This window comes from Haliaeetus albicilla, chromosome 21 (genome assembly GCF_947461875.1).
Source record: "Haliaeetus albicilla chromosome 21, bHalAlb1.1, whole genome shotgun sequence".
NCBI lineage: Eukaryota > Metazoa > Chordata > Aves > Accipitriformes > Accipitridae > Haliaeetus > Haliaeetus albicilla.
In genome coordinates, this window is record NC_091503.1 from 11338896 (window position 1) to 11351385 (window position 12490).

At 36.9% G+C, this 12490-nt stretch overlaps 1 protein-coding gene across 5 annotated transcripts in view; it reads right to left on the minus strand.

Annotated features, from left to right (window-relative positions):
- DROSHA (drosha ribonuclease III) overlaps positions 1-12490 on the minus strand; it is a 76131-nt gene that overhangs the window by 18687 nt on the left and 44954 nt on the right. For all 5 annotated transcript variants that reach the window (XM_069808924.1, XM_069808923.1, XM_069808926.1 and 2 more), the window contains 6 exons: positions 10535-10673; positions 9808-9868; positions 7806-7865; positions 5740-5839; positions 2863-2965; positions 320-390 (listed from right to left, as the gene is read on the minus strand). In XM_069808924.1, coding sequence (XP_069665025.1) covers positions 320-390; positions 2863-2965; positions 5740-5839; positions 7806-7865; positions 9808-9868; positions 10535-10673 — 534 coding nt within the window. The remainder of the gene's footprint in view (positions 1-319; positions 391-2862; positions 2966-5739; positions 5840-7805; positions 7866-9807; positions 9869-10534; positions 10674-12490) is intronic.

Here is a 12490-nt window from a genome sequence, read left to right on the forward strand (position 1 = left end):
ATCTCCCCAAAGCATGCTGCCTGGATCCACAGCACCCATCTCTGTTGTTAAGAGCAGCACCTTGAATGGAAGTCTGCAGGTTTCCCACGCCCCTACCTAAGCTAACCAACCAACAGCACACCTGAGGAAACACCGTAACTTTTTAACCTGAACCAGTGCAGCTTGCTGTCCTAAAGATGCTATGCTACATTCAGTTTCCAGGAACTAAGTACAACAGGTATACCTGTTCATTTGTGATTCTCAAGTAAAACAATGGACAAGAAAGCATGTCTTCAGTTATTTTTAAAATGGAAATCAAATTATATAAATACATAAATACCTTGTCATTGAAAAGTAAACGTCCAAATAATTGTTTTGCTTCTTCTAGGCTCCCCTCTAGATAAACAGCTCCTATATGAAGGGACCAATACGTCAAAGGTCAATAATGCATTAATACTTAGAAAATTACTAAGCACAGGGAAGTCAAAGATCTCTGCCTTCTTCATGTCCAATACATTTATTTTTTAAAAGCATGCTTTCTGTAGTAATACCTAATTTTCTAAGAAATTTAAAGCATGTTAAACACCAAAATAAATCAATGGTCATAAAATGCACAGAAAAACCTGAAATAGTTAAATCAGTGATAGAAAATGATACACCTAAAGAGCAAAGTTTAAACAAATTAGACCAGAAGCAATCTATTTCTAAAAGTAGTTTCCAGTAAACAGCTAACTATACCATATACATAGATAACGAAAGCCATGAAATACATTTCAATAGCTAGCAAATAATTGTTATTTATTCTGTACTTTCAACAACATTACATCTGGCATATAAATGATGCATCAGGACTATTCCAAACCTCAATGTCTCCCCAGTATCACAATAATACATTGTCTGAACTGGAAACTGCACCTCTGCATCTCTCAGTTTCTGGAGATTATGATACTTTTTTTTTTTTTCTCTTTCCCCCCAAACTGCATATACAGCCCTCACTAGCCCTCCACGTGCCCTTTAGTAACAACCTCTGCAAAACTTGTGCTAGCATACTATATTGTTTGGGTGTACCATATACACTATGTTATCTGCACAGGCACTTTATAAATTCAGTATCAACATTTTGTCCTTTGATACTCTTTACAGGAGGGCTTCTAAAAACCTCAAACTAGTTCTTGTAAGCACATCCATATAAAAGCAAAGGGAATACACAGCCACATGAAGAACACAGAGAAAGGAAGTCAATGTTCCCACACACAGGGAGAACATGGTTTGCCTTGCTGTGTCTTTCCCTCTCTCTTTCCTTTTAATTCCTCTCTAAGTCAACTACTTTCTTTGGATTCTTTGGAGAACAGTTTGGAGGTTTGTAAGACTATCTTGCTAGAGGCATATTATGAAAGCACAGAATTTCAAACAGGTCCTAGGCAGCCTGCTTATACTTTTGGTTATTATTTTCATCACAGGGAAGAAGCACCAGACTTTTAGAAAGGTTCTCAGGTAGGAGCTCCAGACCCCACATATACTTTTATCGTCCCTTGACAAGCTCCCAGATTTTAGCTATGGCCCTGACAAAAATCTTATTGCTCAATTAACTTTGTGAACCACTTTGTATTGGAGGTTAAACAGCAAGCCTGCTCTCTTAGCGAATCACAATGCTTGCCAAATCATCCTCATCATTACATCCTAGACAAGCTGAAGTATATGAACAAAGCCACAGATACATATCTAGTGTTCCTTTTCTGTTTGTTTTTTTTTATTTTTAAATTAAAGATCAAAGCACTCACGGAAAGCAAAATAGAGTTAAAAAGAAAACTCTTATTTCTTGATAAGATGAAATGCAATTTGGCCCAAGGCAGAATGCACAGAACTGCTGACAACTAAGCCAACTATGATCTATTTTTCAAAGCAGGACAAAATGCTTTAGGAGCTTGTGTAGCATGTAAAGACCTGGATCAGGGCTAAACCATTCCCATAGCTAATATCGTGTACAGTACGTTTGGATTAATATGAAGCCAAATCAGTAAGATTTAACTTGCTTTGTGTATTCAAACAAGTGAAGTTTTATAAAACTTGCTATTTAAAACAGAGCTCATGTGGATGTAACAGATCAGATTTCTGCCTTCCTGCTTATTTGGTCACCGTGGTCAGGCAGTCCTGATATCTTCTCCAACATAAATTTATCGACTAGCGCAGCCAGTCACTAATCAGCATCTTAGTGCCCAACAGCAAATTTGACACAACTCCCCTTCATCTTCAGCTAGAGGGTTTTGGTAGGTTTATTACACCAGCCATGGCATATTACCATGCTTTTTATTTGTAAGGAAAATACAAAGCCCAAAAAATATTTACTTGGCAAATGTCATGTTTAATTCATAGCAGAAGGTTAGCAGGGCACAGAGGAAGCGGGCTGGTGACTTGGTTGGGAGTGCCTGGTGCATTCAGAAAGCAAGCTGCAGAGTTTAAAATTCAGGGCTGAAACGGGACTCCACATTTTGCAGGCCTCTGCAAGAACTATTGGAAGCAGCGAACATGTACTTTTCCTGCCAGGCCATGGTGACTGAACTACTCCCCCCAGATGACTGCAGGTGGCAGGCCATGGTGGCGCAGGAGAGGCGGAGTTCTGCGGTGACGGACAGAAGCGCTACACCGCAATGATGTGAAATGGCAGGATACAGATGAGATTTTCTTTGTAATACTGCACACTCATGTTATACATGCAGCATATGTGCAGGAGATGGGAAGAGGTGAGGAAGATTTAAGAAGCTTTACTATCACCTACCTTTACTAACAGTACTCAACACAGACCCATGTCTCCTCCATCACAGTCAACATGGCATGTAGACATTAAAACTTAACTGTCTGCACACACGAATACACACACTTTACCTATTAGGGCTTCAAAGCAGTTGGCCATGGCATGGCGCAGATCCGATTCCCTGCAAAGGTCTGGACCATGAGCATAAAGCATAAATCGATCTAGTTCCAGCTTCTGCAGAATACGTGCAAAGAGTTAAAACCACGGCTTTAGAAGTACAAGAGTACCAGTTCTAGTCACTAGAGTTCAATTACACTATTATTATGCAGCAACTGGGTCTGAGGGAACTTTAAAGCTTTTCTCCATAGCTTCAGTTCAGACATAGGCTAAAATTAGAAGACTTCATATTTGTTTATCAGAGGCAAGCAACTAGAGTATGATAGTGTGGGAAAGCTAGGAATTATCAAACCAAATTGTCAAGGGAAGCCAGATCAAAACATGTTACTAGTGAGATTTAGGAATGAGTTCAAGAGGAGGGCGGAGGGTGTGACAGAAAAATAGCCTGATACCGGCTGAATGGTGCAATGTGCTGTGTTTCTTGCTGGTAGTTTGCCCTCATGTGATTTGCCTTCAGAAATGCCAAAGGAACATTCAAAGGGAGGGCAGTTAACACTAAGGAAAAGATTTTGCCTATAAGAAGAAGATAAAGTAGAACCGTGAGGAACAGGGACTCTGGTAGACACAATCCATTGAACATGTCTTTTTCCTCTAAGAGTGCCAACAGGTGGCAGTAACAAAAGCCTCTGGGCACTGCAAGCAGGAGACTGATATTTTAACCCGCAGTGCCACCTAGCTTTCTTTTTCCTTTCAAACGTGCATCATTAACATTCATCTGTTGCCTAAACCATAGTTCTGCTTGTCAGTCAGAATCTCAGGTAGTGAGTCAGATATCTTATATAATATATGATAATTCTGCTATAGAAATGCAGGCAAGAGCTACTAGATTCTCTTTACATATTCATCTTTTTGACACAAAACCATTATTGAGATTTTTAAAGAATAGGTTTGTGCATCTTGCAAAGTTTGGATGAGAATAGGTTCTTCCCAACTGGGTTTAAGTTTCTACTGACTAATTTTTCATTAACTTTCAACTTCATCCTCCTGGAGTATATTTAAGAGGTAAAAGTGGAGACTAAGTTGTTTGAGGTGTATGGTTTAGACACCTTTCAATTAAAAAAAAAAAAAAAAAAAGGAGTCTTCCATTTTCAGTGAATGAGAGCCTATTCGCTGCTCCAGAACACAGGGGATTACCACTCACAATGTTCCATCACACTTCATAAAGTGCAGGAGCACTCTTTAGAGTCAACATTAAAAGTGGAACATCAATTGTTTTATATCAAATTTAAACTTATTACAGTTTATTGCCATTTGTTCATGTTAACAGGTGTTGTTTGGGTGTTGGCGTGTTTCCCGCACCTCCAATGGCTTATCTCCATTTTCAGAGCTTGCATTCAGCTTTTTTTGCATGTGTTTTGCTTCTCATTTTTTGATCACAACACGTTTCAGATTATTTTTAAAATTTCTGCTACAATGTCCCTTAGAAGCTACAGAAATGTATTGTTTGATCCTCAATTAAAACAGCATTCCACACACAGGAGACAAATTGATGAGCTGAGAATTACATTGAGTAAATAAACTGAATGCAACACGACACTGCAGGGGATAATTAAAGGGGATGAAACCAGGAACATTGTATAAGATATACGAGAGGAAAGAAGGGTAAGTTGGTAAGTCAGGAATGTACAACAGATATCTAATATTTACAGTTTTATCTAATATAAATAAATACAGTTTAAAAAATGTCGCAATAATTTTTTTTTTTAAATTGTCCATGTACAACGTTAAAGATTGTGAGCAGACATTAAGAATATACGAGCTATCCTGATGCAGGTTTTAAAATAGTAACATGAATTCAAATATCAGGCAGTTCAATACCATATTTGTAAACAAACCCCTGATTTGAAACATTTCAATCAATTCATGCTTAGCTAAATCATTAAAGAAAGCTTTAGAGAAAAATTGTGTTCACTGCCTACCCTATGCCTCTCCTGAGAAATGAGCAAAAAGATGACATGTTGGAAATCACGCAGTTTTTGCCAAAATCTCAAGACTGGATATGCTTGTTTAAATTACTGCGTGAATATGAACAGAGAAGATTAAAAGAGCACTTGAAAACCATCAGCAGTACACAGGGGACATGTTTGCACGCATGCGTGCATGCACAGCTTAATACATTACATCAGTAAGTCTCAGACTTTTTTAAAAAACATGCTAGCAAAATCAAGTATAAGGGAATACCAAATTATCTATGAATAGAGACTTAATCAACTTTCTGTATCATATTCCCACGCTCAAATATCATGTAGAAATGTAAAAAGCTCTGTCATTCACAGAATTAAATGAAATAAAATTCAGAGGCATCTCAATTTTTCCCATGAGATAATACAGCTTTTCACCAAAAGCCTTTTTAACATATTTGTCTTTCACAGTCAATCTGAAAATGACTGTGTAGATTAGGGAGCAAAATTACCCCCCCCCCAACTTTCTGTACCACCTGCTGCCATGTTTTCCCCATATATTCTGTCAGGAAGTCCTTTTATAAACAACCAATTTGTTTCTTTTTCTTCACTAAATTTCTACTACCCACTTCATTACCTGTGCAATTTAAAGCTAAATATAAACACACCTTCAACATAAGCATCCTAAAACTTATCCTTCTGCCTGCAAAAATTGCTCCTCCTAAAAACATGGTTTGGAGAAAACACTAAGTCCTACTTCATCTTTAAAATCTACTTTCAAATTGAAAAGAGTTCCTGTATCCCAAATCTTGTACACAAAACACAGTAAAGACACTGATGTTCAAAGCAGGCAGATCCCTCAAGAAACAGTCCACGCACTAATAGTACCCTACCTATGGGTGTCAAATACAGAGATGCATAAAACTGTACCTTAGCCAACATGGCCAGGTGTTGGTTCTGTACAATAGCAGTGCGGTACGTTGCTAATCCTCCTTCCTCCAAAGTGGGAAACAGGTAGTACAAGTGGACACTGGCAAAACAAAAATCAAATCGGATGCTGTCAGCATTTGGTTAAAAATGAAGCACGTGTCTCTAGGGAACTGTGCCTTTCCCTCAGATCCTAGATGGTAACACAGGTCCCTTCCCAAGGTGGCAACTCAGCTTGAAGTAAGGTAAAGAAACAAACATTAAAACAATGCTCAATAATATTTGACTGGATAGCATTGGCAGCAGGGGAGGAAGAGTGCCGTTTCTCTACTGGGCAGCACATAATCTCTAAATCCCTGCAATGACATGCAGTTCCATCATCTGAAGGTTATCAGCAGCAGTGGGTTCAGCAAGGTTGACACCTAGAGGATGCTGAGGAATAAAGCACAAGGGAAGCATCAGCCTTGAGAAACTGTGCCGCAGGTACGCAGTGCTTTAAGATGATACTACTGATTCAGGCTGGACCACCACTCAGGGTATTTGTTTTACAAGTTTCTTACAGCACTTTAGCAGGTGCTAATGGAGCCAAAGAACAGAACTCAACAACCTGTATTTATCAAATATGTGAAGCGATTAATACCACAGAAAAAAGAGTAAAAATTATAAGCTTTCTACTGCCTTTAATGATATTTGTTATCATGCAAGTAAGATACTTCATAGAACAGAAACAAAACAAAAAAAGTAATTAAGTGATCCAACCAAGATCTGAGTAACAGATAAATGATTCTGAATATCTTCATATATGACTACCTAACCCATGTCAGAAAGAAGTTAATACAGAGAGGGTTTTCAACATCCCACAAATAAAGCAGTGGATAGCACTAATTATTAAAATATTTTATTAACCTAGTACACAGGGAAAAAAGTGCAGATAGATGCAGGATTATTTAAGGACAAAAATTGCTATAAAACTTAGAGCAATCTAAATCTAATCAAGCATCATAATTCACAAAAGCAGAGACCTGAAGTCAAGAGAGTTAGAAAAAAAAATTCAGTCTTAAATAGATGCTTACATGCTCTATTGAACAGAAATGTAGCTCAGTTTTTTTCTGACTCGAGACAAAAGTTAGCTCAGAAAGTCAACTGATGGTTGATGAACAATGACAATGAAAAATGCAAGACATTTTAATCAGCAAGTCTTCCATCTTATCAGCCTGTACTGTTGTATGAGAGAAAAGGCCATGGGTTTTAAGGGCACTGAAGACCTTTATAGACAAATAGCTTTTAATACTGAGTAGCTAATGGGTAGTAGAATGGAGATAAGGGCAGTTTTGTTATTCATATAACAAACTTGCTTAAAAGAGAAGCTTTACAGTAAACAAGACTACTCCCCTATTAAAAACAGTAGAACAAAACAGCTGAAAATGGATTATAATCTTTACTTTGTGCAACTGCTTGCCCCTAGTAACTCAGGTAAGAGAGGCCAATGGAGGTAACTGATAATATCACTGTATTGTTCACTGATTTCAGTATACTCAAAGCAGACCAAAACTGGAACAATTTTTGATGAATTATGTTTTTTTGTTATTACTTCTAAATAAAATAGTTGAGCACAAATCTAATTTATTTACATACAGACATTATGGAAGCTACAGCCCTAATAACTGGAAATATAAGAATTGCAACACATTCAATATTACCAATAAATGCTTTTCACTTCCAACTAGAAAGAACTCATGGAAAAAAAATGGCATGCTAAGAAAAATACCCTTCCTTTTAAAAAAAGGGTACAAAGTTCAACTTGTCTGTAGCTGAATAATCTCTAACCCCAATCAACTTGAAATTGCACTCCATGAAACAAACTCTAGCTTTTCATTTTGTAATCTTCCTTGTTGTACCATCAGTACTGAAGGAATTTTCAAGAGAGCTGCATGCAGATGTGCAGCTCTAAGTATCAGGCAGGACTGCAAACATACACAGTCATCAAGTAGACACTGCAAAGCTTAATAAGCCCAACGGTATGACAGTAACATACAAAGGTGAGGACTGTTGAAGAATTCCCCATTTACCTTGTTAAGAACTCCACCACAGCATCTCCCAGAAATTCTAAACGCTCGTTGTGGTTAATCCTGAAAAAGGCATTTTAAGGTTTACTATCATCTAAATAGCAAATGCTGGTTATTTACACAATACAATTAAAACAGAACAAATCAGACTTGATTGCTAATCAGCCGTGATAGACATTTTTGCAGCCTCCCCCACCTTCTCTGGGTTACAATCGTTTCTAAAACAGAATAACAACTACCTGAATCTTGAAACTCAGGACTGACACCACCACCTTTGAAATTTTCAGATGTTCCATTCTGAGCTACTGTCAGAGCTTAATAAATGGAGAAAGGAAACAGTACCATTGATTGGCACTGAGGTCGGGTTTCTTTGTCCATCAGACAGCACCAGGAGACTGAAACAAACAGCCTGTCTTCAGTGTTGTGCATGCAACTAGGGAAATGTACGTACTTAACATCAACACCAGCAGGGTATGATGACTCTGCAACAGATTCGTTGGTATGGCAGAGCTACAATGGAGTTCAGTACTTTCATTTTTCATAGCACCTTTAAATGCCCTGTTTTCTGTAACTTTCTTCAAGCTCAAAAGAAAAAATGGCTGTACAAGATGATGCATTCAAGCATGCCATTAAGCTAGTAGAATCGTATATTTCCTGTGTTTTCCTTTTCTTCTATCACTGCTCCTGATTTTCCTTTGTTTTGCATAAAGTTTCATTTCCTCCAAGCTCTCTGCCTGTTTATGTAACAAAGGACTAACAGGACACAGCAGCCAAAAAAGGACGCGAGTTTGTCTTTGAATATGTACAAATTTCTGCTCTACACATCAAAGCATGTAAGTGGCACCATTTTGACTTCACACATGATTGTAACAGAATCAAGGCCATTGCCACAGAGGGTTTTTTTTCATCCAGAAGGATCCTTCTCTAATGTCTGACAGCTTTTATCATAATTTGTACTCCCCCAACAATTATACAGTTACTCTAATTTCTGAAATAGCAGGCCTTTGTTATGGGCTGAAAGAAGTCAAGTACCTCTGCTGTGTAAAACAATAAAGTGTGAGCAAAACTACAACTCCTCTGTGTAGCAACATAGCAGAAAACACAGATCTCTCAGAAGTGGGATCTTATTTGTGTGTTATTTTGTGAGAATTAATGCAATTTAGCCTTATCTCACATTATCTTATAGAGGGCTGAAATAAGCTTGAGGCTGACTCTCAAAGAAAAGGGCATGGTCTAGCTGAAACCGCACTTGGGGAACACTGCAACAATAATTTATTCAGAATTCAACTTCTCCCATTCCCGAGCTTCCTCCAAATTGATGAATCTTAAAAGGCCCAGTTATAGCACTAGTTATACACTAAAATACACTCTGCCCTCTAGTTCACACATTTAGGAGATTTCACATGCAACTGTTTCTTGCATTAGCCCTATGAGCTTTCTTTATTCACTTGGGCTAAATATGGTGCCTGTGGCTATAAACCATATCTTAAACATTATTTATTTGGACAGAATTCTTAGTGGTCATTTAAGGATTATTACATTACAACATTAATCGTTTTTGCATATGTCTTTAAATTGGACCAGTAAATCAGCAAAGCCCACGTTCAGTATCACACTCTTGTTAACAAGGTGCCATGTCAGGAAGGTACTACTGTGAGGAAACGTGATGGAGTATCCAATTTATAGCAATGATAACAATAACAACAAATCTTATTTTATTGGGCAGAAAGCAAAAAGGTAGCCTTTTAGTCCTCCTCATTTCAAGGATAAACAAAAAGTGATATCTGTTAAAACCTTCCTCAGGAGTTTTCTGCTTGCATGACCAAACATTTACTATGTCACTGCTAATGGAGGTTCAGCACATCTTCATAATATAAAAGTGAATTGAAAATGACTTTTCATTTCAACTATTTGCAAAAGCTGTTGCTGACAGTAAGTTGGTTGTTTCTATTAAATATCTCCCTCTGCAACAACTTTCCTACTTGCAAACAATTATTTTCCTTACCTGGAAGGAGCTGGATCATCCTGTCCCAAACGAGACATAATATTTATCAGGGTGTTTATCCCTAGAAATATAAACAACAAACTATTAAATAAACAACCACTATTTCAATTTGAATAGACTTAGAAAATAATTACTCAAAATGTTACTTTGTAGTTGCTGTCCACAAGATCATCCTGTTATTTGCAGGGTAGAGCAAGTATAATCCTTACAGGTGCTCTCTGCCTAACTGATCGCAGTCCCATTACAATACTATTGTATTTTTGCATTCAGACACCCTGATTAAAATACCACCTTTGTATGAAAAAGACATTCCAAACATTACATAAACAATTTACTTCATTACAGCTGAATATACTTTTAAGGGGTAAGGAATATTCTGCAGCAGACAGACCACATATTTTCACATTAATAAGGCATTTTTACAAAATATCCTCCAGTTTGCTCACCATATGAGCAGCGAATTAAGGAAACAATACTTGCAAAAGATCAAAGAAAATACATCCTCCCACTTCTTATCCTTGCTCTTTCTCAGCTCTCTACTTGTTGATTAATTTGCAAAATCCAGTCTTTTAGAAAGATCTCACTGGTGTCTATGTATAACTATTGAAATCCTCCACTGAAGGAAGCTCTGAGAAGAACAATGGCCAACGAAATAATAATGGACAAAAGGTTTTATTACTGATTAAGCGTTCAGTGAGAGAAAAATGGTAGTGGTGTAACAGCATACCTTTTTTTCTCATGTGCATATGGTGAACTTTTCTATCTCCATACTTTGGCTGTCGAATCCCACAGTTGGATAAGGAATTTCTGGCATGATCTGGATTCATTCCAAAGTTTAAGTGATGGCTTGGATGAGTCATGGCAAGCTATAAAGTAGCACATACAGGAAAAAAAAGTATTAGATGTATTTTCACAAATGTAAGGAAAAAAAAAATCTTAGACTGGTAGCTAATAATTGTTATTTTTTAGTTTGAAGAAAGGCTATAAAGTGACATCATCAATTAGTAGCTTGGTTCCAGCAATTTAAATGTAGGAGGTACTATTTCAGATGTCAGAAAGAACATTTATGCCCAATCATCAGTTTAACTAATTAACTTTCAACAGGTTTTTTTTCTTTAAAGAAAAATTAGTTTAGAAGAGAAAAAAGCGTGAACTGTCAATTTGCCCTAAGAGTTTTGTTCACCAGTTTTGCTGAACTGATTTCGATACATTTGCTTATTTAAACATATATTCACACTAACATTGCAGCATAAACATTCATATTAAAAATATGAACAACTAAAAGAGCTTCTCAACCATTCACATATTTGATTTAGGTTATTTAAATATAAAACTTTCCTACTTCAAAAAAAGGGGATTATCTCTGGTTATTTACAGAAGAACTCTTTCCGTCTTGACTATACAGGGCCACTCTTCAATTGGAAGTGAACAGCAATGGCAGGATTGGTCTTCTGTTTTACATTTGTACCATCTAGCATCATCAAAAGCTTACTCTGCTGCTGACACCACCACTACAAAAATGGCAGCAGTAAATAGAACTACAGCTAGCTTTTATGACTCCATCCTGCAGACTCACACATTTTCTCCTTCTTTACACAGACACATCTAAAAATATTATGCATGTATAAATGTATGTGTACACACACCTTGTATATAAAACAAGAGACACAATGGCAAATTCAAGCTGCAGAAAGTTACTTCTTAAACACCTGCAGGACTGGTGCTGCAGGCTATGAGCAAATTGATTCCAGTAGTTCATTCAAACATTGTCTGTAGCTTTCCAAACATAAGACTTAGAGAAGTTTTTATTTTAATTATTTTAGAGAGTAAAGTTATATTTAATCAACAACAAGAACTTTCTCCAAGTCCTTTTTAATTCCTTGCTAATATTAGTAAGTTTGTCATAATTGCACATTCTCAACTTCTGCTCCATCTGAACTGGATGACACATGACAACTTCTCTGAATAGTTAAATTAGTGTAATCTTTCTTGCCCAGACTGTACTTTAAAAAAATACATCATGATGAAACAGGTGCAAAATTACACATCTAATATTGCCTATGCTTAAGTAGGTGATTGGTACTATATACATTTTTAAAAAGCTCTTTCTCTTCTGGAACAAGTTTGTAGGTTTTAAATAAATTTGCATAGGGATCAAGCATTTAAAAGTATTTTTGTTATAACTAAACATTAATTTAACTGATGCTGACACACTTGATTTAATGCTTTCTCCCCTTTTTGATTGCAATTTGCTTTTTGGTTTGTGTGTTTGGTCTCAACATTTTGAAGATTTCCATCATTGCATTTTTATCTTTCATATTAAAACTAAGGCAGCCCGCAAATAACTAAATCCTACAAGATGCAAAATGTTTAATGTAACTTTCAGTAGGACTAGTCCTGGAACCAACTTCTAGAAATCAGAGAAGCTGTGAGAAAAGATTTCCTCATAAGCTTAAAGTAGTTCAGGAGTAAAGTCTCCATACAAATACAGAAACCACATGTTTTGAACTTAGAAGAAAATTCACCTTTCTCAGCCCCAGTCAGTGGAGGGAGATGATGCTTATTTCAGAGGGAAATCCTGAACAGAAGTCTCCATTTCCCTTCAGTAACTTCAGAAAAAACGTAAGGGGAAAGGGGCCACTATGCCAAGAGTCAGCCTTCTGGAGCTGATCATTTCCAAATA